At 33.8% G+C, this 27,767-nt stretch overlaps 3 protein-coding genes across 5 annotated transcripts in view; 1 reads left to right on the plus strand and 2 right to left on the minus strand.

Annotated features, from left to right (window-relative positions):
• The window catches only part of spas (spastin), a 59,747-nt gene extending 56,244 nt beyond the window's left edge, over positions 1 to 3,503 (minus strand). For 2 of the 3 annotated variants that reach the window (XM_065232201.1, XM_065232200.1), the window contains exon 1: positions 2,320 to 3,503. In XM_065232201.1, coding sequence (XP_065088273.1) covers positions 2,320 to 2,953 — 634 coding nt within the window. In that variant the 5' untranslated portion in view covers positions 2,954 to 3,503. The remainder of the gene's footprint in view (positions 1 to 2,319) is intronic. The other variant, XM_065232202.1, reaches the window with a different exon arrangement.
• Positions 3,504 to 9,533: 6,030 nt separating this feature from the next.
• On the plus strand, positions 9,534 to 10,589 carry LOC135709819 (ribosomal RNA processing protein 36 homolog). The gene is made up of 2 exons (XM_065232228.1): positions 9,534 to 9,811; positions 9,875 to 10,589. The coding sequence occupies exons 1-2, from the start codon at positions 9,668 to 9,670 to the stop codon at positions 10,577 to 10,579; spliced, it is 849 nt and encodes a 282-aa protein (XP_065088300.1). The 5' UTR covers positions 9,534 to 9,667; the 3' UTR covers positions 10,580 to 10,589.
• Positions 10,590 to 10,849: 260 nt separating this feature from the next.
• mRpL11 (mitochondrial ribosomal protein L11) lies at positions 10,850 to 11,463 on the minus strand. The gene has a single exon (XM_065232234.1). It carries the CDS (start codon positions 11,453 to 11,455, stop codon positions 10,865 to 10,867), a length of 591 nt encoding a protein of 196 aa, XP_065088306.1. The 5' UTR covers positions 11,456 to 11,463; the 3' UTR covers positions 10,850 to 10,864.
• Between the last annotated feature and the right edge of the window lie 16,304 nt (positions 11,464 to 27,767).

Raw genomic sequence — 27,767 nt, forward strand, 5'->3', positions numbered from 1 at the left:
CTTAAGCTGCTTCTGATGTCGGAGAGCCGGAGTGATTTGAGATTTGGGCGTAATTGCTATTGGAAACCAACACGTCACTTACTGATTTCTCTTGAATAAAAGCTCAATCTCGCAAACAAATCATAGAGGAATCATTCCTCTACCTCATAGTGTTATTACTTTTCGAGATTGAGCTTTTATTCGCGAGAAATCGGTGATTGACGTGTTTGTTTACAAATGCAATTACGCCCAAATCTCAAATCACTCCGGAATTTGTATACTGTAGGAGGAAGATGGGATGAGATAATATGAAACTCAAAATAGCTATATCTTTGCCATTTTCCAGGATGCCTTCTCGAACTGCGTTTGTAACTGATTAGATAAAATTTGATTGGGTCTCTCATGCCAAAGTTACGAGTTCAAATCTCATCCTTGGACATGTCATTGAATGCATTTCATGTGTCAAACCAGCTGTTAAATGTATCAATAGGCGTCGTGTTCATTTGATTCATCTTGACATTTTGGAATGTACAAATTTGACAGATAAATGTCCTTTAACTGAAACTTCTTTCAGTTAGCGGACTTTCAGTTAAAAGAGGTTTCAGTAGAAAATCTTTCAATTAGCGAACGTCTAGTGAATGGTGACAGTCGTCCATACTTTTAGTGGCGGACTTTAGGAAAACCTTCTTTTAAAATGCGGTTACTAACGGTAGGCACCAGAAATTGTGAGAAGAAATCAATGTAGAAGGAAGCGTATGAGAGTAAATAAATTGATTATAGGAGCTAGAGCTTTACGATGATAGCCTATCATCGGTACTATGATGCTCATGTTCGTAGCTACAGAATATGAAATAGAATCAAGCTTCAAAACAACGAGCCCACCGATTCCGTGTCATGGTGGTTATATTTACCTACCATCTTCTTGTGAGTGGGCTACTGCCACAGAGATGGGTAGCAGAGTGTTTCATCATCAACAACTATAACGATACACGCTCGGATGCGCTTCATTTGTGCACATAGCCGATAATGGTTTTTTGTAGTTAAAGCTACCGGAATTGTATAGGAAGTGCAGCACTGCCCATAAAAGCATAACAGTCACATCTTTACTTGATTTTTTTTTGTTTAAATGGGACTGTTATGCGTTTATTGGTAGTTCAGGCCTCCGGAAACTCATTCCAATTGCCATTGTTTGCACGTTAGATTTGGTATATTGTTTTTATTTGAGCAGATGACGATGAGAAGCTGATTTGTTGTATATTGTGTACGACAGATACATATTTTATACATTAAAACTTGTTATAGATTCAAATATTGACTATTTCTGTAAAAGTGTTCGAATTACTCCGAAAATTGAGAAAAATCATTCAAACTGTTTAGTGGATAGGACATTGAATATTTAATTTAATGTATATGCCAAACAGATACAAGTCACTTTGCTTAAGCATGCGTGTCAGGGTCACCGCTAATTTGGCAGAACCATACACACAGACGCAATTTCGCGTAGAAGGAACGAGAATGAAGCGGTTAGTAGCAAGGTTCGACAACATTGACAAGATGACAAGTTTCCATAAACGGATCTGATTTCGCGAGATACTGTGACTAATAAACACCACATTGCAATGTGACTTTCGTGTGCTTGCATCAACGGGTTTCATCGTGCTAGTTCATGTTAATGCGAGGAATGCTTGAAGAATAATATTGTACATACGATTAAAAATCAAAGCGATATTCTTCACTGTCGCTAATTACGTCGGAAGTCCGACTAGCGCATTTTGGTTTAATGTTGGCGCCACTAAAGCAACAACATTAAATTTATTATTTAATTTTTTACAGATGGTTTCTATAGCTGATCAGAAACGTCTCATAAATCAAACAAACTGCCTCCCCCCCCCCCCTCAGACCTAGGGATGCCCCTCTCCAGAGTATTATATGTTTGCATTACATCGATATGTTTCCAGATTCTCCATAATAAACTCTGCTGCGATTTTAAAATTCCTTATTTAGTATCTGTTGTTCATTTCTATTTTTCAACACGTAAACTTCTCATAAAAAAGTTGATAGCCTTCATTTTGAAGTTGAAGGCAATTTAAATTCATTATTTTTCCTCAGATAGACATTTTTTCCCCAAGACATTTTGGCGGTATTTCATGTTATATGAAGATGTTTGAAGACAAGTAGAGATTCCAAAAACTTTCGAAGGCTTTTTTAAATTTTATGCAGACATGTGATGATTTTTGCTATTGAAATAAATATTTTGACATCATATTTTAAGCTCTGTCTTTATAGAATACTTTGTTGATTGATAAATGATAACTGAACCAAATATGCTTGTTGACTCACCTTCATTTTCCTCGTCGATCTTCAATGCCTTAGAGATATATTCAAAAGCTCTTCGATGGTGATGCTTTTGCTTAGCTAGTAGAGGGTCGCCAGGACCAACCTGACTTCCACTGGCCGATCTTTGCACTGACATTTCGCGACCTTCTACGTTCACTAAGACGCCACTACTGGAATACTGCAAAGGATGTGCTTGCTGTTGATTATCGTACGGTAACTGTTGCTGCTGCTGCTCCTGCTGATGTTGTTGGTCCAGGGGCTGTCGACTCTGGATGTGTTGCTGGTTCTGATCGTTGATTACAATCTCAAGCCCGCACTCTTTTCTCACCGGTTTGTTAACCACTTTGGTAGTGAAATTATAAATGTACCGAAAAATTATAAACAACTGATACAGCAGAGAACGCAAAACGTTGAACACAAAAATAACTGGAAACGAAATAATGTAAAGATTTTGCTTATGAACAGAATCACATCGCGGGGCTCCGTTCGGTCCACCACCTCCGCCATCTAGCAGTGTCGCTCCGGAACTTCCTTCACCACCTTCGTGGTCACTAGCGTCATGCTGCTTACTATTGGACCGAGACTTTTTACTCGGCGACTTGCCAGCATTATTCAGGGAGTATTTATTACGAACCATTAGTCAGTGACCAATTTGATCTCGCATCCAAAGTGCGAATATGGAACCTGTTTCCCACCTTCTCCGGAATCCTTCAACCAATTTATTGGTATTCTTTGTTGTTATGTCAGAATCTCAAGAAAAAAAAAAATCCGATGCAAGCGAAGGGCAGAAACACACACTACCACACATACACGAGCACCCCTAACCCCGTAAACGAGAGCTCCAGCAGGAGCAGACAAATTGTGAGGTAAGGATAGAAATTTTATCCTGCAGAGTGCACACAAGTCTTCTCCTGAAGATTCACACGAATTTCCACATGATTATTTTTATTACAAACCACTCCCTACAAACTGTTTGCATTCATTGTATGATTTTGGAAAACAAATATAGATCAAACACACAACAATCACTACAGCTTTTCCTCGCACTTTTTCGATGACATCAAGGAAAAACTCAAGAACGTAGGATATTCTATGGAACAGGGAACGAAAATTAGTACTGGCTAAATCTACAACAGCGGAAAATCCGGAAAATCGGACGAACAACCGACGTGCCCGACTGTCTGAACACTAATGACGATGACGATGACGACATGACATCGAAGAGACGAAGACGATGGATTGCAAAACAACTGTGAGCAGGGTTGCCAGGTATTTCTTTGAAAATTTCAGGAAACAGTGATAAAAACGAGGGGTTTCTATACCAAGCTTGTAAGGCGATCGGTAATCAAAAATTTCCACATATCTCGATGAACATTTTAAATGGTCCTATCTGCCACTGCTATGCAAACGCGCTAATTCTACCACATAGTTTGATAAAGGAGGTTCTTATGTAGCGTCCAAAACGTCAAATACAATATGGAAAGGTTTTGCAGCTGAGTTATTGAGGAAAGAGAAAGCCGATGAAGAGAATCGATCAATGCAGATAGGACCTTTTGAAATGTTTATCTAGAGAGCGCAAAATTTTCCTGATGAAAACTAGAGTCGGTGTATAATGAGTCACGCCAAGAGAAAAACAGTTGAACTCGCATCACGGTTTTCGAAGGATCCCCTTTCTTTTCACTTGGCAACAGAGGACTTCTACACAGAGGTGGCAACAGTACATTTTTTGAAAAACCATCGTCCAGAGCGAAACAAAACAGCCAGCACACGGGCGGCCGTTTATAACTACATTCCAAGCGAACAGCGGAGATAGAGAATAAATAAAATCTCGCAGTCTGATTTTTCCAAACAGTTTATTGTAATGAAATTTTAGCTGCAGGCTTGCGTGTGACAGTAAATTACCAACTCCCTTATTTACGCATAATTTTAGCATCAATGCTTATGAGTGGTCAGTCTTCATTCTTATCTTTTAATTCCATGCAATAAACATCAAATAAATGCAGTAATTAGCCAGAAATCAGCAAAATTCTACACGACATAAATTTATGTCGCGCGCGCCGCCGGTCTTGTCTGCTTCTTTGTGCGAAAATGTTCTGTCGCTGGCAGAAAACAGTTTAGAAATGTCATGACATTTTTGCCGCTTGCCAGTTTGTTTTTGTGTGTTGTCAAAATGGTTATCGCAAAAAGTATCAAATGTTAAGGAAAAAATGTTAAACTCCAGGACTCGTGCCACCACTGCTTCTACATCAACTTCAAATGACTTCTAGCTAGAACAAAAAATTGCGGCTGTAGTGAATCATTATATCAGTGATTTTGTCAAATTATCTTATCAAACAATAGTAGAAATTCTCATTACTGATCATTAGCAAACGTATCCCATGACAATTTAATGCTCACTGCGTGTTTATGATCATTTCTTCAATTTTATTTTATATTTTATTGCAATACCTTTCGTGGACTTTTCATACCATCGTAATGTTTGTTTACTTTGCACGATAGGTAGCCGGTTTGACAGTTCAATAGGTAGACTTGGCTTCACTCTTGGCGTGACTCATTATACACCGACTCTAATGAAAACAAATTACTAACACAATCACACTTTAGCTATCTCTAAAATCAGGTGAAACAAGTCAGAAGGGTATAACTCGAAACGTAAACAGTGACTTTGAACGTCGATTTCTCTTGAATGACTACACACCCACGGAATCTGACTACACCAGCTCATATAACAAACATTTCAGGCATAACATTTGATAACGGCACAAAAGCATTTGTAAACAAACTTTCTAAGGCCCTTTACACGCGAACCAAAGTACGCCCACACAAACCAACAACAACATCGGATAGGAGCAACTATCACCTTTCCGAAAGTGGTATTGGTTTGCGTGAGCGTACTTTTGTTCGCGTGTAAAGGGCCTTAGAAAGTTTGTTTACAAATGCTTTTGTGCCGTTATCAAATGTTATGCCTGATTTCTCTGTCAGATGATATAGTTAGTTTGAGTGGGTGTGTTGTCATTCGTAAGATACTGCCCTAATAAAAAATAACCATAAACGAACGATAACCCAAATCATTTAATTATTCCACAAATGGTTTGGATGATACCCAGAACACGTCGTTAAGCAAATTAACCATACAATTTTTATTAGGGTGACGATCCAAGTAATTGTTTACGTTTCGAGTTAGAGCCTTCTGACATGTTTCCCCTGAAATGTGGGAGTTGCTCAATGACTACAGAGAGAGGTGATGCAAGGTCGTGATAAGGGAGAACAGCCCATAATGCACCCCTGGGGTAAAATGCCCACTTATAGAAAAACAGCGATAACTTTTGCTCAGATGCATTTTACGGGTAACGGTTTGTGATTGTTTTCAACTGGAGGTTTAACAAATAATTCTTGATCATAAAATCATGTATTGACCTACTGATTCCTTAAAAAAAATTGCATTTTGTGCAAAACAGGACACAGTTGTTAAAATCATCGACTGTAAATTAAGCTTTTATCATCATGTATCACAAAAAAAAAAAATTAAAAAATTTACGTTTCGTATATTTTTTAGATATTTTACTTGATCTTGATCATTTTATCCCAATGTTGTGGTGCGTTTTGGCCATTGTTGTCGTGCGTCTTGTCCCAATGTTGTGGTGCATATTGCATCATGAATCAGGTGTTTTGCCCCGATATCATTTTGGAAGCAATTTAAAAAATACCTTGAAAGTCATGGAAAATCATCCTTTTGTAGTTCTAAATCACTTGATCTTTGTAGAAAACATGGCAATGAACCTAACGCCATTACTTTCTTCTTGATTTTAGCACAAACGAAGTGACAGACGACTAACTGGCAAAGAAATCCATTTAAATAATGTGGTTCACTGTAATAGAATTTTCTTGGAAGCTTATGCCATCATCCACCAGATGGGTTAGTTTTTTTGTTTTGATTTGAACAAAGTTGATTTTGTGTACAATGATTCTTTGACAGTGTGCAAAGAGTGCGTATCATTTTGTCATTTTTTTTATGAATTTCAGTTTTGAGTAGAGTGAAAGAGATAGAACCAAAACATTCTAGTACTTGGTGAAAATGCTAGTTCAATCTAGTAGTAGTGGTGTTGCCATGTGGTACACTGAAAAATAGCAATAGCAGGTTAGTCACCAAAGTTTTCGAGCCGCTCCGTCTGTCACTTCGTTTGTGATTTTAGCTTCCATTCGCCAGCCATTGACGATTTTGCTTAAACGGTGCGTTTTGCACCATCCTACCCTATATGGTTGGATTAGTAAACGTAATCGCAATTAGTGACGTCACTAATTGCTTGTATCGTACAGTGGTTCCACTCACACAACTTAATATATAAATTGCTTTACCTCGGTTATTGTGAGTTGCTCTGATTCAATGAGGTATATACTAAAGCCCTACAGTAAAAGTATGGACGACTGTCACCACAAAAACTGAAAAAAGCTGTTCCAATCGAGCAAAGTGGTGCATTTTGACGGTTCGATTGGAACAACTTTTGACAGACGTCCATACTTTTACTGTACGGCTTTAGTATATACAGGTGTTACACAAGAGGGTATTTGTTGGGATTAGTAGCAAAAAAGAGGTAAACAATCGGTGATGATGAAAAACTCCTAAACAATAAACAATAATTATTAACATGAAAAAAATGGAGTTTGACGTCATGGAAGGTATACTTCACAAACACTATATAATTAAAGAGCCTGAATTTATAAATTCAGGCTCTTTATATATATATATATATATCTCGCCTATTTTTTCAAAAGGTCCTATCTAACATTTAACTCTTTTCGAGAAAAACGAGGTTGAAGATTGACAAAATCTTTTTTGATACTGTTTTAAACCAAATCAACTTTTGACATTTTTAAGACCTTCAATAGTAAAATGCGATAGTAAAATTTAAATTGAAATTATAATCTACCTGTTTCATACATTTTTTTCCAAGGTCAGGTGTACATTGGACATGTTATATAGGACGTTTTGTTATAATCACAGTTACATAGGTCATTTATGTTTTGAACTTAATTTGTTTGTTTTTAAGTATTATGAGTGCATAATTTAAGTTATACGAGTTAAACGAACAATATGAGTATTGGACAATGCATTAACGGTATATCGCAACACTGCCCACAGATTGTTTTGGTCGATCGTTGGTGGTCGCGTGAGCTGCTTTTTATTTGATAACAGTGTTATTTTAGGGGCTGTTCATTAACTACGTAGACAGCTTTTCGGTATGCTTGACCCCCCCCCCTCCCCATGCGTAGACAATTGTCCATATAAAAATTTTAAAACTTGTATGGGCCGTGGATAATTGTCAAACCCCCACCTCCCCCCCCCCCACGTGGAAATAGTAGAAAAATGCTTGACATAAAATTCCGATGTGCACAATCACATTGTTTTGGTTTGTTTGAACATCTTAGACGTTTTACTCATAAACAAAGGACCGAAGTACAGATCTGCACTGTTTTGGTCTTACTGATACTTCAGACGTTTGTCTTGATGAATATAGTCAAACCGTCAAACGTCTTATGTAACAGTGAAACATCGTTAATGAAAATTTTGACTTCAGACGTTTTGTTAATTTAGAATTTTCTCAATTCAATTGACATTAATCTGAATGTGTGTGAGTGCATAATGTTCTTAGATACAAATGTTACAATGTGCATTTATAAACTCGATTTGTTTACATTTGTTACTTAGGACCTTTTGAAAAGTTAGGCGAGATATATATGTTGCACTACACGAATCCCATTGAGTTCTCCAAGCAGGATCTCACGAACACTAATCTAATAATATAATTTTACTCACACTAGCATATACTGCCATGTACACGGTAATAATCAAACTCCCATTTATGAGTAAAAGTTAACCCATAGTCAATAAAAGTGGCACTACTAATTAATGAGTACACTGGAGTCGCTTTTTACGCGGGTGATACGTCCCGCGTAAAAAAAAACCGGGTAAATTCCGGAATCCGCGTGAAAAAAACCGCGTAAATTCCGAAATCCGCGTAAAAAAAACCGCGTAAAAAAAGACCGTGTAAGAAAAAACAGCGTAAAAAGCGATATACCCCGTCAATTCTGAAATCCACGTAAAAAAAACCAAAATCCGCGTAAAAAAAACCACGTTAATTGGGTTGTTTAACTTCGAAAAATATACCAATTTTTAAACATTATCTGATAGAGCTTCGTTTTCTGAGCACAACGATATTTTTATCGATCTCGTAGACATTCATCTCGATTTTTAAATCAAGATTTAAATTTTTGATCGTTGACACTAAATCTATTCATTGACAGCTCGCTCCCATACAAAGCCCCACCAAGGGGCGCTAAGATGGTGATTTTTGCTAATGTAATCGTACTTATTTAAAATAGTTCAAGTGTACCAAAATTGATGAAATTTTGGATTTCGGTTCCATTTTCAATGCAGATAACGAATATGTATTTACCTCAATACCCCTAAACAACCCAATTCCGGAATCCGCGTAAAAAAAAAACCGCGTAAATTCCGAAATCCGCGTAAAAAAAAACCGCGTAAAAAGCGACTCCAGTGAAATTTATTATGCCAATCAAGTAGTAACTGTTAGCTTTGTTGTTAAAATAATTTAGCCATATATGAGTAAAGCCACTTTTATTAAAAATGGGTTAACTTTTACTCATAAAAGGGTATTTGACTGTTACCGTGCAAGCGTAAGGTTTGTTTACGTTTTGTTGTTTATTTTTACTTTAGAATGACAATTCTTACAGCAAACAAAAAATTTCTCACAGCTAACAAAAAATTTCATCTCACTAACACACGCAAATCGAACCCGCCTGGAGAGCAATGAGATATATACAGGTGAGAAAATGATAGTAAAATGGTATTCGTGTAGTGCAAAATATGTCATAGTATTTGTGAAGTATACCTTCCGTGACGTCAAACTCCACTTTTTTCATGTGAATTTTTTAGGAGTTTTTCGTCATCACCGATTGTTTACCTCTTTTTTGCTGCTAATACCAACAAATACCCTGTTGTACCACACCTGTATATACCTCATTGCCTGGAGAGGACTATTTTACGATCATTTCGTCACCTGTATATAAATCATTGGCTCTGATGATGATGTTTCCAACTGACATTTTATGTATACTGTGGTATTTTGATTCAATACAAAATATAAAGCGTGCATTGTTTCGTGTACGCATGCATTTAGTTGTGGGTAGTTGACGGACAGCAAAAATAATAGTTCGACTGCTTGGGGCTCTTCAAAATTCAAAAATTTGATGAAATTATTTAATATTAATTTCTATTATTTACCATCAAATATATATAAATGTTATACTAAAAGGTGTGCGCCAAGTAACAATGTTATCTTCAGATTTATCCACAGACGAAGAAAAAATGTACAGTGAAGAGGAATTGAGCTCTGAACAAAACAGTGAAGAAAATAATTCTGATGGCTATTCATCGTGTTCTGATGAAGAGGAAGACCCAAATAGCTCTTCAAAGGTATGGGATTTCATCAAAACATATATATGAAACAAAATTAACCTGTAAACTATTTTGCTTCAGCTAAAACTAGCAGATGATGACTTTCGACAGATGCCGTTCGAGGATTTATTACAATTGAAACGCCGTCTTGGTTCGAAAGTATACAACGAAGCTGTATTTGGAAAAGAAAGTAAAAATATATCCACAGACTTAGTTAAAAATTCGGGAAAGAATAAAAATAAGCGTGCATTGCATAAGGACAGTGACTCCGACGGTCCGCCAGAGGAACTCAGTGCAAAACGAAAGGTTCCCGCTCTGGGAATGGATAAGAGTCGTCTCAAAAAGGAACAGTCACGTTTCAGGGATCCTCGATTCGATGCTAAGCAAGGCTATTTTAGCGGTCGTAAATTCAGAGAACAATATGGTTTTTTGAACGATTTGCGTACTGACGAGCTAAAAACGTTGAAGAAACAAGTCGAAGAAACCGAAGACCCCGACGAGACGGAACGATTGAAGTTTGCAGTCCGCAGAACAGAGAATCAAATTCTGGAATTCAACAAACAGAAGGTTCAAGATAAAAAACGAAAGGAGGAAAAGTTGCAAACTCGGAAAGCCATCGATGAAGGAAAGAGACCGTTCTATGAGAAGAATAGTACGAAAAAAGCTCGCGAATTGGTTGAAAAATATGATAAACTTACGGAAGAAGGGAAAATTGGAAAACACATCGACAAACGAAAGAGGAAGATTACTGCAAAAGATAGGAAGAAGCTCGATTTTTCGACATAAAATAAATAAACCATGATGCATTCATTGGAAGGATTTCCTATTACAACAAAAACAGTTACTGTATAATTCTCTACATATGATGTATTTCAAATAGTAATTCATATTTCATCTACATTTCTTGATTACTTTTTCGAAGGGACATATCAGCTGTTGATGATAGTGGTGTTAGTATACGTGGGCGAGCTATCAGTTACGCCAAACCGACGATCAAAGGCATTGTTTACAAAAGCTGATACGTCCCGTCGAAAAAGTAATCGAGATTTATATTAACTGCAGCTTACTACTCTAACCCATGCGTAACATCCTGGCCTCGCGTTTCTCCTGTAACTCTTTACGTTGTGCTTCTACAATATGTTTCCTCTCCTCCAAAAATGTCTGGTATTCTGTGGAATCCAGTTCATTAACTATTTCAATCCCACACGTTCGGGCAACTCCTACCAACGCTTTACACATCTGTTCAGGAGTCAGGAGTGCATTCGGCGGATCTTGGATTTTGATTTGCGCGATTTCATATAAATGCTTTCTCGTTATCTTCCCTGCGACCTCTTTACCCGGATTCATTGCTCCTCGTTGAAGGCCAGCCGCTTGTTTTAGCAGGAATGTGGCCGGTGGTGAATGAATAATGAGCTCATAAGATCGATCCGACGTGACAGCAACTCGACATGGAAGTGGAATTCCTTCCTTGTAATCTTTGGTACGTTCATTGAAATCCTTGCAAAATGCAGCAATGTTTATTCCACGTTGACCGAGCATTGGACCTAGTGGAGGACCAGCTACAGCCATCCCGGCCGGGATATTCGTGCGAAGCTTACTGGTGTGGTTAATTTTGTCGATCGCTTTCTTTAGAGTTTTCAGTCGACCTGCTGCCTTAGACATCTTGAAATCTATTGAAGATTTATAAAAAAGTATATCGAATTACGCACCTGTCATTGGAGATATAAATTAAACAAATATATAAATACCTTAAAAAATAATTTAATTCCAACAGATAAACCAAATTGAAATTGTATAACATGCACACTCAGCGAACACGGCTACGACTGTTTATTTTGGAATGAAATGTCAAAATTCAATACACGGTATCCGCAAACTACCCAATACTGACTGCACTCTAACTTTATAGTACCCATTAATGAGTACAATGTCCCCGATTTTGAGATAAACAATACATGGTGTTTCGCGAAAACCCATTAATGGGTATAAAAATACCCATTTCCGCTAAAAGGGCCCCTCCTCATTTAATGGGTAAACTATGGATTACTTATAAATGGGTAAATGGGTGGTCTGTTAATAAATGGGTGTTTTTTCACCCATTTTCTTAAATTGTGTTTACCGCGAGGGGCACGCAATTGCCTTTTTGACTGCGTTAGATTTAAAGTACAAGGTGTTCAACTATGTAATTAAGTAATTAAAAATGAAAATTAAGTATTTCATGTAATTAAATTTAATTTCGCGTAATCAAAGCAGTGCCGGTGTAATTACTGTAATCAAAACGCGTACATGAATTTGATTACGTAATTAATGTAATTAAAAATTTATTTTCTGTAATTAATGTAATTAAAGTTACACAAATGTAATTAAAAACGTACCCAAATCCTTGTTCTTGAACTATTTAAAAAAATTGAAGAAAACCCTCAATCAATTTATTCAAAATCTCTTTTTACACCCCGAAATACGCCCATTAATGTTTTACTTGACCACAAATATGACCAATTCTGCGAATATGTACTTACACTAAATTTCTTGAAGCACCATGCTAGAGTTGGAAACTGAAATAATCCACTCGCGACAATCGATTTCACTTTCGTTTTGTACGTTCAACATAATGTCGTATCTAGTGCACTGTATTCGTTGAATAATGCGAATAATTAATGCAGAACTGGAATAAAATCGATTGTCACGAGTGGGTTGTATCGGTTTACAACTCTAGCGACAATACAGTGAAAAGGAAGTGATACTCATAATGAGGGGCGTACAAATGAAATGGGAATCACTTAGTTGTGACGACAAGTCTTCAAATTTTACATTTCCTTAAATTCAAGCAAATCTTCGAGCAAATTTCCTCCCGATTAAAAAATGTTTGAATTTTAAGCCATGCTCGCAGCCGAGTTTGCAGCACAGTTCGACAAATCAGGCATAACATTTGATAACGGCACAAAAGCTTTTGCAAACAAACTTTCTAATGTCGTTTTCGTTTTTGCGGTGTACCCAACTAACAATTTTAGCTGCAGATTAGCTTATACAGCCAAAAATTGGCTTATACAGCTAATTTTTGCCTGTATAAGCTAGTCTGCAGCTAAAATTGTTTGTTGGGTAGCTACACCGGTGCTACACCGCCGAACACCGAAAAATTTTAGGGTGTAGCTATCGGTTGCACCTTTGTTTACAAACAAATGATGATAAACTGTCAATGACTCGCACTTATTGCTGCTTACACTACACCGGTGTAGTGTAGTAAAAACGAAAACGACATAACACGCGAAGTACGCTCACGCAAACCAACAACATCATCGGATAGGGGCAACTATCACCTTTCCGAAAGTGGTATTGGTTCACGTGTAAAGGGCCTTAGAAAGTTTGTTTACAAATGCTTTTGTGCCGTTATCAAATGTTATGCCTGAAATGATGATATTAGCTTGTGCCTGAATTAACAGATTCAATGGAAGATGTATTTGCATTTGTATTAATTTTCTGATGTTACACGTGAATTCTTCGATTATTTCAATATTTCTTTCAAACTTAATATTATTATCACAGGCGTGCGCAAGGGGGGGCCAGGGGGGGCCATGGCCCCCCCAAATGATTTGTGTTTCATACCTTATGCGCCCTCCTGATGCTCCTCATGCTAGACCTTTACTGTTAACGCCCTCTTATTGTTTTCATACACATTATAAAAAAATCAAAAGTCCATAAACATAACACACACCTTTCTTGTGATGTATCAGCAAGGTGAACAAAAAAAACCTAAGTTCTCTGAGACAGCCGCCGTAGGCAATCATGAAGTGTTTAACAAAATTGTAAGATTAGTTTAAATGCCTCTACACAAAACGATCTTTAAAAACTTGATTTATTTTCTAAATGTTAAGCAAAAGCAAATTCGACGGAGGAATTAAAAAAGATGATTTTATTTTTAAATTACAACAAGCAACAGGAGGCGCTAGGAGAATCTAATTTAAATTTAATTTGTTTTTACTTCGATGATACTCATGTCATAAAACAGCAAGGCGTTTGGAAAATAAGGAATTTGAAAGTGTGATTCAACAGAAGGGCACCAGGGGTATTTGATTAAATTTTATATATTTTTTACTTTGATGACATTCATGCTTCCGGATGCTGTTAGAATGTTTAATAAAATTAGAATAGTTTGTTTGCGCTAGGGGTCTTTAGTTGAGTTTGATTTTATTTTTTAATTTTTGTTTCCTGAAATTGAAATTGTTGGTTTGTATCAGGGGCGGTAGGGGTCTTTAATTGAATTTTTTTTTTGTGTTTAATTTGATGATGAGCATGCTCGTGGAGGGCGTTTGAAAATGGGGAAATTGGATGTGTGATTTCAAATATCTCTGCTGTAACAGAGGGCGCTAGGGGTCTTTAATTGAATTTGATTTTAAATATTTTTTTCTTCTATATTTTTTTTTCTGGAAGGCGTTTTGATTTTTTCATTTAATATAAATGGTTTGCATTATAGGACGCTAAGAGTATTTATTTTTTATTTCTTTTTAATGATACTAATGCAAATTGAAGACGTTTGTGATGTTTGAGAAAATTTGAATTTTTGCTTTTAATTTCCTTGAAGCAAAAGGGGCGCTAGGGGTCTTTAGTTGAGTTTGATTTTATTTTTTTATTTTTGTTTCCTGAAATTGGAATTGTTGGTTTGCATCAGGGGGCGGTAGGGGTCTTTAATTGAATTTAATTTTTTGTGTTTATTTTGATGATGAGCATGCTCGTGGAGGGCGTTTGAAAAATGGGGAAATTGGATGTGTGATTTCAAATATCTCTGCTGTAACAGAGGGCGCTAGGGGTCTTTAATTGAATTTGATTTTAAATATTTTTTTCTTCTATATTTTTTTTTCTGGAAGGCGTTTTGATTTTTTCATTAAATATAAATGGTTTGTATTATAGGACGCTAAGAGTATTTATTTTTTATTTCTTTTTAATGATACTAATGCAAATTGAAGACGTTTGTGATGTTTGAGAAAATTTGAATTTTTGCTTTTAATTTCCTTGGAGCAAAAGGGGCGCTAGGAGTCTTTAGTTGAGTTTGATTTTATTTTTTAATTTTTGTTTCCTGAAATTGGAATTGTTGGTTTGCATCAGGGGGCGGTAGGGGTCTTTAATTGAATTTAATTTTTTGTGTTTATTTTGATGATGAGCATGCTCGTGGAGGGCGTTTGAAAAATGGGGAAATTGGATGTGTGATTTCAAATATCTCTGCTGTAACAGAGGGCGCTAGGGGTCTTTAATTGAATTTGATTTTAAATGTTTTTTTCTTCTATATTTTTTTTTTTCTGGAAGGCGTTTTGATTTTTTCATTTAATATAAATGGTTTGCATTATAGGACGCTAAGAGTATTTATTTTTTATTTCTTTTTAATGATACTAATGCAAATTGAAGACGTTTGTGATGTTTGAGAAAATTTGAATTTTTGCTTTTAATTTCCTTGAAGCAAAACGGGCGCTAGGGGTCTTTAGTTGAGTTTGATTTTATTTTTTAATTTTTGTTTCCTGAAATTGGAATTGTTGGTTTGTATCAGGGGGCGGTAGGGGTCTTTAATTAAATTTAATTTTTTGTGTTTATTTTGATGATGAGCATGCTCGTGGAGGGCGTTTGAAAAATGGGGAAATTGGATGTGTGATTTCAAATATCTCTGCTGTAACAGAGGGCGCTAGGGGTCTTTAATTGAATTTGATTTTAAATATTTTTTTCTTCTATATTTTTTTTTCTGGAAGTCGTTTTGATTTTTTCATTAAATATAAATGGTTTGTATTATAGGACGCTAAGAGTATTTATTTTTTATTTCTTTTTAATGATACTAATGCAAATTGAAGACGTTTGTGATGTTTGAGAAAATTTGAATTTTTGCTTTTAATTTCCTTGAAGCAAAAGGGGCGCTAGGAGTCTTTAGTTGAGTTTGATTTTATTTTTTAATTTTTGTTTCCTGAAATTGGAATTGTTGGTTTGCATCAGGGGGCGGTAGGGGTCTTTAATTGAATTTAATTTTTTGTGTTTATTTTGATGATGAGCATGCTCGTGGAGGGCGTTTGAAAAATGGGGAAATTGGATGTGTGATTTCAAATATCTCTGCTGTAACAGAGGGCGCTAGGGGTCTTTAATTGAATTTGATTTTAAATATTTTTTTCTTCTATATTTTTTTTTCTGGAAGTCGTTTTGATTTTTTCATTAAATATAAATGGTTTGTATTATAGGACGCTAAGAGTATTTATTTTTTATTTCTTTTTAATGATACTAATGCAAATTGAAGACGTTTGTGATGTTTGAGAAAATTTGAATTTTTGCTTTTAATTTCCTTGAAGCAAAAGGGGCGCTAGGAGTCTTTAGTTGAGTTTGATTTTATTTTTTAATTTTTGTTTCCTGAAATTGGAATTGTTGGTTTGCATCAGGGGGCGGTAGGGGTCTTTAATTGAATTTAATTTTTTGTGTTTATTTTGATGATGAGCATGCTCGTGGAGGGCGTTTGAAAAATGGGGAAATTGGATGTGTGATTTCAAATATCTCTGCTGTAACAGAGGGCGCTAGGGGTCTTTAATTGAATTTGATTTTAAATATTTTTTTCTTCTATATTTTTTTTTTCTGGAAGGCGTTTTGATTTTTTCATTAAATATAAATGGTTTGTATTATAGGACGCTAAGAGTATTTATTTTTTATTTCTTTTTAATGATACTAATGCAAATTGAAGACGTTTGTGATGTTTGAGAAAATTTGAATTTTTGCTTTTAATTTCCTTGAAGCAAAAGGGGCGCTAGGAGTCTTTAGTTGAGTTTGATTTTATTTTTTAATTTTTGTTTCCTGTAATTGGAATTGTTGGTTTGCATCAGGGGGCGGTAGGGGTCTTTAATTGAATTTAATTTTTTGTGTTTATTTTGATGATAAGCATGCTCGTGGAGGGCGTTTGAAAAATGGGGAAATTGGATGTGTGATTTCAAATATCTCTGCTGTAACAGAGGGCGCTAGGGGTCTTTAATTGAATTTGATTTTAAATATTTTTTTCTTCTATATTTTTTTTTCTGGAAGTCGTTTTGATTTTTTCATTAAATATAAATGGTTTGTATTATAGGACGCTAAGAGTATTTATTTTTTATTTCTTTTTAATGATACTAATGCAAATTGAAGACGTTTGTGATGTTTGAGAAAATTTGAATTTTTGCTTTTAATTTCCTTGAAGCAAAAGGGGCGCTAGGAGTCTTTAGTTGAGTTTGATTTTATTTTTTAATTTTTGTTTCCTGAAATTGGAATTGTTGGTTTGCATCAGGGGGCGGTAGGGGTCTTTAATTGAATTTAATTTTTTGTGTTTATTTTGATGATGAGCATGCTCGTGGAGGGCGTTTGAAAAATGGGGAAATTGGATGTGTGATTTCAAATATCTCTGCTGTAACAGAGGGCGCTAGGGGTCTTTAATTGAATTTGATTTTAAATATTTTTTTCTTCTATATTTTTTTTTTCTGGAAGGCGTTTTGATTTTTTCATTTAATATAAATGGTTTGCATTATAGGACGCTAAGAGTATTTATTTTTTATTTCTTTTTAATGATACTAATGCAAATTGAAGACGTTTGTGATGTTTGAGAAAATTTGAATTTTTGCTTTTAATTTCCTTGAAGCAAAAGGGGCGCTAGGAGTCTTTAGTTGAGTTTGATTTTATTTTTTAATTTTTGTTTCCTGTAATTGGAATTGTTGGTTTGCATCAGGGGGCGGTAGGGGTCTTTAATTGAATTTAATTTTTTGTGTTTATTTTGATGATAAGCATGCTCGTGGAGGGCGTTTGAAAAATGGGGAAATTGGATGTGTGATTTCAAATATCTCTGCTGTAACAGAGGGCGCTAGGGGTCTTTAATTGAATTTGATTTTAAATATTTTTTTCTTCTATATTTTTTTTCTGGAAGTCGTTTTGATTTTTTCATTAAATATAAATGGTTTGTATTATAGGACGCTAAGAGTATTTATTTTTTATTTCTTTTTAATGATACTAATGCAAATTGAAGACGTTTGTGATGTTTGAGAAAATTTGAATTTTTGCTTTTAATTTCCTTGAAGCAAAAGGGGCGCTAGGAGTCTTTAGTTGAGTTTGATTTTATTTTTTAATTTTTGTTTCCTGAAATTGGAATTGTTGGTTTGCATCAGGGGGCGGTAGGGGTCTTTAATTGAATTTAATTTTTTGTGTTTATTTTGATGATGAGCATGCTCGTGGAGGGCGTTTGAAAAATGGGGAAATTGGATGTGTGATTTCAAATATCTCTGCTGTAACAGAGGGCGCTAGGGGTCTTTAATTGAATTTGATTTTAAATATTTTTTTCTTCTATATTTTTTTTTTTCTGGAAGGCGTTTTGATTTTTTCATTTAATATAAATGGTTTGCATTATAGGACGCTAAGAGTATTTATTTTTTATTTCTTTTTAATGATACTAATGCAAATTGAAGACGTTTGTGATGTTTGAGAAAATTTGAATTTTTGCTTTTAATTTCCTTGAAGCAAAAGGGGCGCTAGGAGTCTTTAGTTGAGTTTGATTTTATTTTTTAATTTTTGTTTCCTGAAATTGGAATTGTTGGTTTGCATCAGGGGGCGGTAGGGGTCTTTAATTGAATTTAATTTTTTGTGTTTATTTTGATGATGAGCATGCTCGTGGAGGGCGTTTGAAAAATGGGGAAATTGGATGTGTGATTTCAAATATCTCTGCTGTAACAGAGGGCGCTAGGGGTCTTTAATTGAATTTGATTTTAAATATTTTTTTCTTCTATATTTTTTTTTTCTGGAAGGCGTTTTGATTTTTTCATTTAATATAAATGGTTTGCATTATAGGACGCTAAGAGTATTTATTTTTTATTTCTTTTTAATGATACTAATGCAAATTGAAGACGTTTGTGATGTTTGAGAAAATTTGAATTTTTGCTTTTAATTTCCTTGAAGCAAAAGGGGCGCTAGGAGTCTTTAGTTGAGTTTGATTTTATTTTTTAATTTTTGTTTCCTGTAATTGGAATTGTTGGTTTGCATCAGGGGGCGGTAGGGGTCTTTAATTGAATTTAATTTTTTGTGTTTATTTTGATGATAAGCATGCTCGTGGAGGGCGTTTGAAAAATGGGGAAATTGGATGTGTGATTTCAAATATCTCTGCTGTAACAGAGGGCGCTAGGGGTCTTTAATTGAATTTGATTTTAAATATTTTTTTCTTCTATATTTTTTTTTCTGGAAGTCGTTTTGATTTTTTCATTAAATATAAATGGTTTGTATTATAGGACGCTAAGAGTATTTATTTTTTATTTCTTTTTAATGATACTAATGCAAATTGAAGACGTTTGTGATGTTTGAGAAAATTTGAATTTTTGCTTTTAATTTCCTTGAAGCAAAAGGGGCGCTAGGAGTCTTTAGTTGAGTTTGATTTTATTTTTTAATTTTTGTTTCCTGAAATTGGAATTGTTGGTTTGCATCAGGGGGCGGTAGGGGTCTTTAATTGAATTTAATTTTTTGTGTTTATTTTGATGATGAGCATGCTCGTGGAGGGCGTTTGAAAAATGGGGAAATTGGATGTGTGATTTCAAATATCTCTGCTGTAACAGAGGGCGCTAGGGGTCTTTAATTGAATTTGATTTTAAATGTTTTTTTCTTCTATATTTTTTTTTTTCTGGAAGGCGTTTTGATTTTTTCATTTAATATAAATGGTTTGCATTATAGGACGCTAAGAGTATTTATTTTTTATTTCTTTTTAATGATACTAATGCAAATTGAAGACGTTTGTGATGTTTGAGAAAATTTGAATTTTTGCTTTTAATTTCCTTGAAGCAAAAGGGGCGCTAGGAGTCTTTAGTTGAGTTTGATTTTATTTTTTAATTTTTGTTTCCTGAAATTGGAATTGTTGGTTTGCATCAGGGGGCGGTAGGGGTCTTTAATTGAATTTAATTTTTTGTGTTTATTTTGATGATGAGCATGCTCGTGGAGGGCGTTTGAAAAATGGGGAAATTGGATGTGTGATTTCAAATATCTCTGCTGTAACAGAGGGCGCTAGGGGTCTTTAATTGAATTTGATTTTAAATATTTTTTTCTTCTATATTTTTTTTTTCTGGAAGGCGTTTTGATTTTTTCATTTAATATAAATGGTTTGCATTATAGGACGCTAAGAGTATTTATTTTTTATTTCTTTTTAATGATACTAATGCAAATTGAAGACGTTTGTGATGTTTGAGAAAATTTGAATTTTTGCTTTTAATTTCCTTGAAGCAAAACGGGCGCTAGGGGTCTTTAGTTGAGTTTGATTTTATTTTTTAATTTTTGTTTCCTGAAATTGGAATTGTTGGTTTGTATCAGGGGGCGGTAGGGGTCTTTAATTAAATTTAATTTTTTGTGTTTATTTTGATGATGAGCATGCTCGTGGAGGGCGTTTGAAAAATGGGGAAATTGGATGTGTGATTTCAAATATCTCTGCTGTAACAGAGGGCGCTAGGGGTCTTTAATTGAATTTGATTTTAAATATTTTTTTCTTCTATATTTTTTTTTCTGGAAGTCGTTTTGATTTTTTCATTAAATATAAATGGTTTGTATTATAGGACGCTAAGAGTATTTATTTTTTATTTCTTTTTAATGATACTAATGCAAATTGAAGACGTTTGTGATGTTTGAGAAAATTTGAATTTTTGCTTTTAATTTCCTTGAAGCAAAAGGGGCGCTAGGAGTCTTTAGTTGAGTTTGATTTTATTTTTTAATTTTTGTTTCCTGAAATTGGAATTGTTGGTTTGCATCAGGGGGCGGTAGGGGTCTTTAATTGAATTTAATTTTTTGTGTTTATTTTGATGATGAGCATGCTCGTGGAGGGCGTTTGAAAAATGGGGAAATTGGATGTGTGATTTCAAATATCTCTGCTGTAACAGAGGGCGCTAGGGGTCTTTAATTGAATTTGATTTTAAATATTTTTTTCTTCTATATTTTTTTTTCTGGAAGTCGTTTTGATTTTTTCATTAAATATAAATGGTTTGTATTATAGGACGCTAAGAGTATTTATTTTTTATTTCTTTTTAATGATACTAATGCAAATTGAAGACGTTTGTGATGTTTGAGAAAATTTGAATTTTTGCTTTTAATTTCCTTGAAGCAAAAGGGGCGCTAGGAGTCTTTAGTTGAGTTTGATTTTATTTTTTAATTTTTGTTTCCTGAAATTGGAATTGTTGGTTTGCATCAGGGGGCGGTAGGGGTCTTTAATTGAATTTAATTTTTTGTGTTTATTTTGATGATGAGCATGCTCGTGGAGGGCGTTTGAAAAATGGGGAAATTGGATGTGTGATTTCAAATATCTCTGCTGTAACAGAGGGCGCTAGGGGTCTTTAATTGAATTTGATTTTAAATATTTTTTTCTTCTATATTTTTTTTTTCTGGAAGGCGTTTTGATTTTTTCATTAAATATAAATGGTTTGTATTATAGGACGCTAAGAGTATTTATTTTTTATTTCTTTTTAATGATACTAATGCAAATTGAAGACGTTTGTGATGTTTGAGAAAATTTGAATTTTTGCTTTTAATTTCCTTGAAGCAAAAGGGGCGCTAGGAGTCTTTAGTTGAGTTTGATTTTATTTTTTAATTTTTGTTTCCTGTAATTGGAATTGTTGGTTTGCATCAGGGGGCGGTAGGGGTCTTTAATTGAATTTAATTTTTTGTGTTTATTTTGATGATAAGCATGCTCGTGGAGGGCGTTTGAAAAATGGGGAAATTGGATGTGTGATTTCAAATATCTCTGCTGTAACAGAGGGCGCTAGGGGTCTTTAATTGAATTTGATTTTAAATATTTTTTTCTTCTATATTTTTTTTTCTGGAAGTCGTTTTGATTTTTTCATTAAATATAAATGGTTTGTATTATAGGACGCTAAGAGTATTTATTTTTTATTTCTTTTTAATGATACTAATGCAAATTGAAGACGTTTGTGATGTTTGAGAAAATTTGAATTTTTGCTTTTAATTTCCTTGAAGCAAAAGGGGCGCTAGGAGTCTTTAGTTGAGTTTGATTTTATTTTTTAATTTTTGTTTCCTGAAATTGGAATTGTTGGTTTGCATCAGGGGGCGGTAGGGGTCTTTAATTGAATTTAATTTTTTGTGTTTATTTTGATGATGAGCATGCTCGTGGAGGGCGTTTGAAAAATGGGGAAATTGGATGTGTGATTTCAAATATCTCTGCTGTAACAGAGGGCGCTAGGGGTCTTTAATTGAATTTGATTTTAAATATTTTTTTCTTCTATATTTTTTTTTTCTGGAAGGCGTTTTGATTTTTTCATTAAATATAAATGGTTTGTATTATAGGACGCTAAGAGTATTTATTTTTTATTTCTTTTTAATGATACTAATGCAAATTGAAGACGTTTGTGATGTTTGAGAAAATTTGAATTTTTGCTTTTAATTTCCTTGAAGCAAAAGGGGCGCTAGGAGTCTTTAGTTGAGTTTGATTTTATTTTTTAATTTTTGTTTCCTGAAATTGGAATTGTTGGTTTGCATCAGGGGGCGGTAGGGGTCTTTAATTGAATTTAATTTTTTGTGTTTATTTTGATGATGAGCATGCTCGTGGAGGGCGTTTGAAAAATGGGGAAATTGGATGTGTGATTTCAAATATCTCTGCTGTAACAGAGGGCGCTAGGGGTCTTTAATTGAATTTGATTTTAAATATTTTTTTCTTCTATATTTTTTTTTCTGGAAGTCGTTTTGATTTTTTCATTAAATATAAATGGTTTGTATTATAGGACGCTAAGAGTATTTATTTTTTATTTCTTTTTAATGATACTAATGCAAATTGAAGACGTTTGTGATGTTTGAGAAAATTTGAATTTTTGCTTTTAATTTCCTTGAAGCAAAAGGGGCGCTAGGAGTCTTTAGTTGAGTTTGATTTTATTTTTTAATTTTTGTTTCCTGAAATTGGAATTGTTGGTTTGCATCAGGGGGCGGTAGGGGTCTTTAATTGAATTTAATTTTTTGTGTTTATTTTGATGATGAGCATGCTCGTGGAGGGCGTTTGAAAAATGGGGAAATTGGATGTGTGATTTCAAATATCTCTGCTGTAACAGAGGGCGCTAGGGGTCTTTAATTGAATTTGATTTTAAATATTTTTTTCTTCTATATTTTTTTTTCTGGAAGTCGTTTTGATTTTTTCATTAAATATAAATGGTTTGTATTATAGGACGCTAAGAGTATTTATTTTTTATTTCTTTTTAATGATACTAATGCAAATTGAAGACGTTTGTGATGTTTGAGAAAATTTGAATTTTTGCTTTTAATTTCCTTGAAGCAAAAGGGGCGCTAGGAGTCTTTAGTTGAGTTTGATTTTATTTTTTAATTTTTGTTTCCTGAAATTGGAATTGTTGGTTTGCATCAGGGGGCGGTAGGGGTCTTTAATTGAATTTAATTTTTTGTGTTTATTTTGATGATGAGCATGCTCGTGGAGGGCGTTTGAAAAATGGGGAAATTGGATGTGTGATTTCAAATATCTCTGCTGTAACAGAGGGCGCTAGGGGTCTTTAATTGAATTTGATTTTAAATATTTTTTTCTTCTATATTTTTTTTTTCTGGAAGGCGTTTTGATTTTTTCATTAAATATAAATGGTTTGTATTATAGGACGCTAAGAGTATTTATTTTTTATTTCTTTTTAATGATACTAATGCAAATTGAAGACGTTTGTGATGTTTGAGAAAATTTGAATTTTTGCTTTTAATTTCCTTGAAGCAAAAGGGGCGCTAGGAGTCTTTAGTTGAGTTTGATTTTATTTTTTAATTTTTGTTTCCTGTAATTGGAATTGTTGGTTTGCATCAGGGGGCGGTAGGGGTCTTTAATTGAATTTAATTTTTTGTGTTTATTTTGATGATAAGCATGCTCGTGGAGGGCGTTTGAAAAATGGGGAAATTGGATGTGTGATTTCAAATATCTCTGCTGTAACAGAGGGCGCTAGGGGTCTTTAATTGAATTTGATTTTAAATATTTTTTTCTTCTATATTTTTTTTTCTGGAAGTCGTTTTGATTTTTTCATTAAATATAAATGGTTTGTATTATAGGACGCTAAGAGTATTTATTTTTTATTTCTTTTTAATGATACTAATGCAAATTGAAGACGTTTGTGATGTTTGAGAAAATTTGAATTTTTGCTTTTAATTTCCTTGAAGCAAAAGGGGCGCTAGGAGTCTTTAGTTGAGTTTGATTTTATTTTTTAATTTTTGTTTCCTGAAATTGGAATTGTTGGTTTGCATCAGGGGGCGGTAGGGGTCTTTAATTGAATTTAATTTTTTGTGTTTATTTTGATGATGAGCATGCTCGTGGAGGGCGTTTGAAAAATGGGGAAATTGGATGTGTGATTTCAAATATCTCTGCTGTAACAGAGGGCGCTAGGGGTCTTTAATTGAATTTGATTTTAAATATTTTTTTCTTCTATATTTTTTTTTTCTGGAAGGCGTTTTGATTTTTTCATTAAATATAAATGGTTTGTATTATAGGACGCTAAGAGTATTTATTTTTTATTTCTTTTTAATGATACTAATGCAAATTGAAGACGTTTGTGATGTTTGAGAAAATTTGAATTTTTGCTTTTAATTTCCTTGAAGCAAAAGGGGCGCTAGGAGTCTTTAGTTGAGTTTGATTTTATTTTTTAATTTTTGTTTCCTGAAATTGGAATTGTTGGTTTGCATCAGGGGGCGGTAGGGGTCTTTAATTGAATTTAATTTTTTGTGTTTATTTTGATGATAAGCATGCTCGTGGAGGGCGTTTGAAAAATGGGGAAATTGGATGTGTGATTTCAAATATCTCTGCTGTAACAGAGGGCGCTAGGGGTCTTTAATTGAATTTGATTTTAAATGTTTTTTTCTTCTATATTTTTTTTTTCTGGAAGGCGTTTTGATTTTTTCATTTAATATAAATGGTTTGCATTATAGGACGCTAAGAGTATTTATTTTTTATTTCTTTTTAATGATACTAATGCAAATTGAAGACGTTTGTGATGTTTGAGAAAATTTGAATTTTTGCTTTTAATTTCCTTGAAGCAAAAGGGGCGCTAGGGGTCTTTAGTTGAGTTTGATTTTATTTTTTTATTTTTGTTTCCTGAAATTGGAATTGTTGGTTTGCATCAGGGGGCGGTAGGGGTCTTTAATTGAATTTAATTTTTTGTGTTTATTTTGATGATGAGCATGCTCGTGGAGGGCGTTTGAAAAATGGGGAAATTGGATGTGTGATTTCAAATATCTCTGCTGTAACAGAGGGCGCTAGGGGTCTTTAATTGAATTTGATTTTAAATATTTTTTTCTTCTATATTTTTTTTTTCTGGAAGGCGTTTTGATTTTTTCATTTAATATAAATGGTTTGCATTATAGGACGCTAAGAGTATTTATTTTTTATTTCTTTTTAATGATACTAATGCAAATTGAAGACGTTTGTGATGTTTGAGAAAATTTGAATTTTTGCTTTTAATTTCCTTGAAGCAAAACGGGCGCTAGGGGTCTTTAGTTGAGTTTGATTTTATTTTTTAATTTTTGTTTCCTGAAATTGGAATTGTTGGTTTGTATCAGGGGGCGGTAGGGGTCTTTAATTGAATTTAATTTTTTGTGTTTATTTTGATGATGAGCATGCTCGTGGAGGGCGTTTGAAAAATGGGGAAATTGGATGTGTGATTTCAAATATCTCTGCTGTAACAGAGGGCGCTAGGGGTCTTTAATTGAATTTGATTTTAAATGTTTTTTTCTTCTATATTTTTTTTTTCTGGAAGGCGTTTTGATTTTTTCATTTAATATAAATGGTTTGCATTATAGGACGCTAAGAGTATTTATTTTTTATTTCTTTTTAATGATACTAATGCAAATTGAAGACGTTTGTGATGTTTGAGAAAATTTGAATTTTTGCTTTTAATTTCCTTGAAGCAAAACGGGCGCTAGGGGTCTTTAGTTGAGTTTGATTTTATTTTTTAATTTTTGTTTCCTGAAATTGGAATTGTTGGTTTGTATCAGGGGGCGGTAGGGGTCTTTAATTAAATTTAATTTTTTGTGTTTATTTTGATGATGAGCATGCTCGTGGAGGGCGTTTGAAAAATGGGGAAATTGGATGTGTGATTTCAAATATCTCTGCTGTAACAGAGGGCGCTAGGGGTCTTTAATTGAATTTGATTTTAAATATTTTTTTCTTCTATATTTTTTTTTCTGGAAGTCGTTTTGATTTTTTCATTAAATATAAATGGTTTGTATTATAGGACGCTAAGAGTATTTATTTTTTATTTCTTTTTAATGATACTAATGCAAATTGAAGACGTTTGTGATGTTTGAGAAAATTTGAATTTTTGCTTTTAATTTCCTTGAAGCAAAAGGGGCGCTAGGAGTCTTTAGTTGAGTTTGATTTTATTTTTTAATTTTTGTTTCCTGAAATTGGAATTGTTGGTTTGCATCAGGGGGCGGTAGGGGTCTTTAATTGAATTTAATTTTTTGTGTTTATTTTGATGATGAGCATGCTCGTGGAGGGCGTTTGAAAAATGGGGAAATTGGATGTGTGATTTCAAATATCTCTGCTGTAACAGAGGGCGCTAGGGGTCTTTAATTGAATTTGATTTTAAATGTTTTTTTCTTCTATATTTTTTTTTTCTGGAAGGCGTTTTGATTTTTTCATTTAATATAAATGGTTTGCATTATAGGACGCTAAGAGTATTTATTTTTTATTTCTTTTTAATGATACTAATGCAAATTGAAGACGTTTGTGATGTTTGAGAAAATTTGAATTTTTGCTTTTAATTTCCTTGAAGCAAAAGGGGCGCTAGGAGTCTTTAGTTGAGTTTGATTTTATTTTTTAATTTTTGTTTCCTGAAATTGGAATTGTTGGTTTGTATCAGGGGGCGGTAGGGGTCTTTAATTAAATTTAATTTTTTGTGTTTATTTTGATGATGAGCATGCTCGTGGAGGGCGTTTGAAAAATGGGGAAATTGGATGTGTGATTTCAAATATCTCTGCTGTAACAGAGGGCGCTAGGGGTCTTTAATTGAATTTGATTTTAAATATTTTTTTCTTCTATATTTTTTTTTCTGGAAGTCGTTTTGATTTTTTCATTAAATATAAATGGTTTGTATTATAGGACGCTAAGAGTATTTATTTTTTATTTCTTTTTAATGATACTAATGCAAATTGAAGACGTTTGTGATGTTTGAGAAAATTTGAATTTTTGCTTTTAATTTCCTTGAAGCAAAAGGGGCGCTAGGAGTCTTTAGTTGAGTTTGATTTTATTTTTTAATTTTTGTTTCCTGAAATTGGAATTGTTGGTTTGCATCAGGGGGCGGTAGGGGTCTTTAATTGAATTTAATTTTTTGTGTTTATTTTGATGATGAGCATGCTCGTGGAGGGCGTTTGAAAAATGGGGAAATTGGATGTGTGATTTCAAATATCTCTGCTGTAACAGAGGGCGCTAGGGGTCTTTAATTGAATTTGATTTTAAATATTTTTTTCTTCTATATTTTTTTTTCTGGAGGGCGTTTTGATTTTTTCATTTAATATAAATGGTTTGCATTATAGGACGCTAAGAGTATTTATTTTTTATTTCTTTTTAATGATACTAATGCAAATTGAAGACGTTTGTGATGTTTGAGAAAATTTGAATTTTTGCTTTTAATTTCCTTGAAGCAAAAGGGGCGCTAGGAGTCTTTAGTTGAGTTTGATTTTATTTTTTAATTTTTGTTTCCTGAAATTGGAATTGTTGGTTTGCATCAGGGGGCGGTAGGGGTCTTTAATTGAATTTAATTTTTTGTGTTTATTTTGATGATGAGCATGCTCGTGGAGGGCGTTTGAAAAATGGGGAAATTGGATGTGTGATTTCAAATATCTCTGCTGTAACAGAGGGCGCTAGGGGTCTTTAATTGAATTTGATTTTAAATATTTTTTTCTTCTATATTTTTTTTTTCTGGAAGTCGTTTTGATTTTTTCATTAAATATAAATGGTTTGCATTATAGGACGCTAAGAGTATTTATTTTTTATTTCTTT

The sequence above is a fragment of the Ochlerotatus camptorhynchus genome, unplaced genomic scaffold, assembly GCF_037179485.1.
Source record: "Ochlerotatus camptorhynchus isolate MF236.1 unplaced genomic scaffold, CSIRO-AGI_Acam_v1.1 ptg000365l, whole genome shotgun sequence".
NCBI lineage: Eukaryota > Metazoa > Arthropoda > Insecta > Diptera > Culicidae > Ochlerotatus > Ochlerotatus camptorhynchus.

What these genes read in the sequence shown, in the direction of transcription:
- LOC135709819 (XM_065232228.1), top strand. Translation starts at nt 9,668, where the DNA reads ATGTTATCTTCAGATTTATCCACAGACGAAGAAAAAATGTACAGTGAA. An exon ending in ACCCAAATAGCTCTTCAAAG is followed by an intron (nt 9,812 to 9,874) that starts GTATGGGATTTC and finishes ATTTTGCTTCAG; the next exon opens with CTAAAACTAGCAGATGATGA.
- mRpL11 (XM_065232234.1), bottom strand. Translation starts at nt 11,455, where the DNA reads ATGTCTAAGGCAGCAGGTCGACTGAAAACTCTAAAGAAAGCGATCGAC.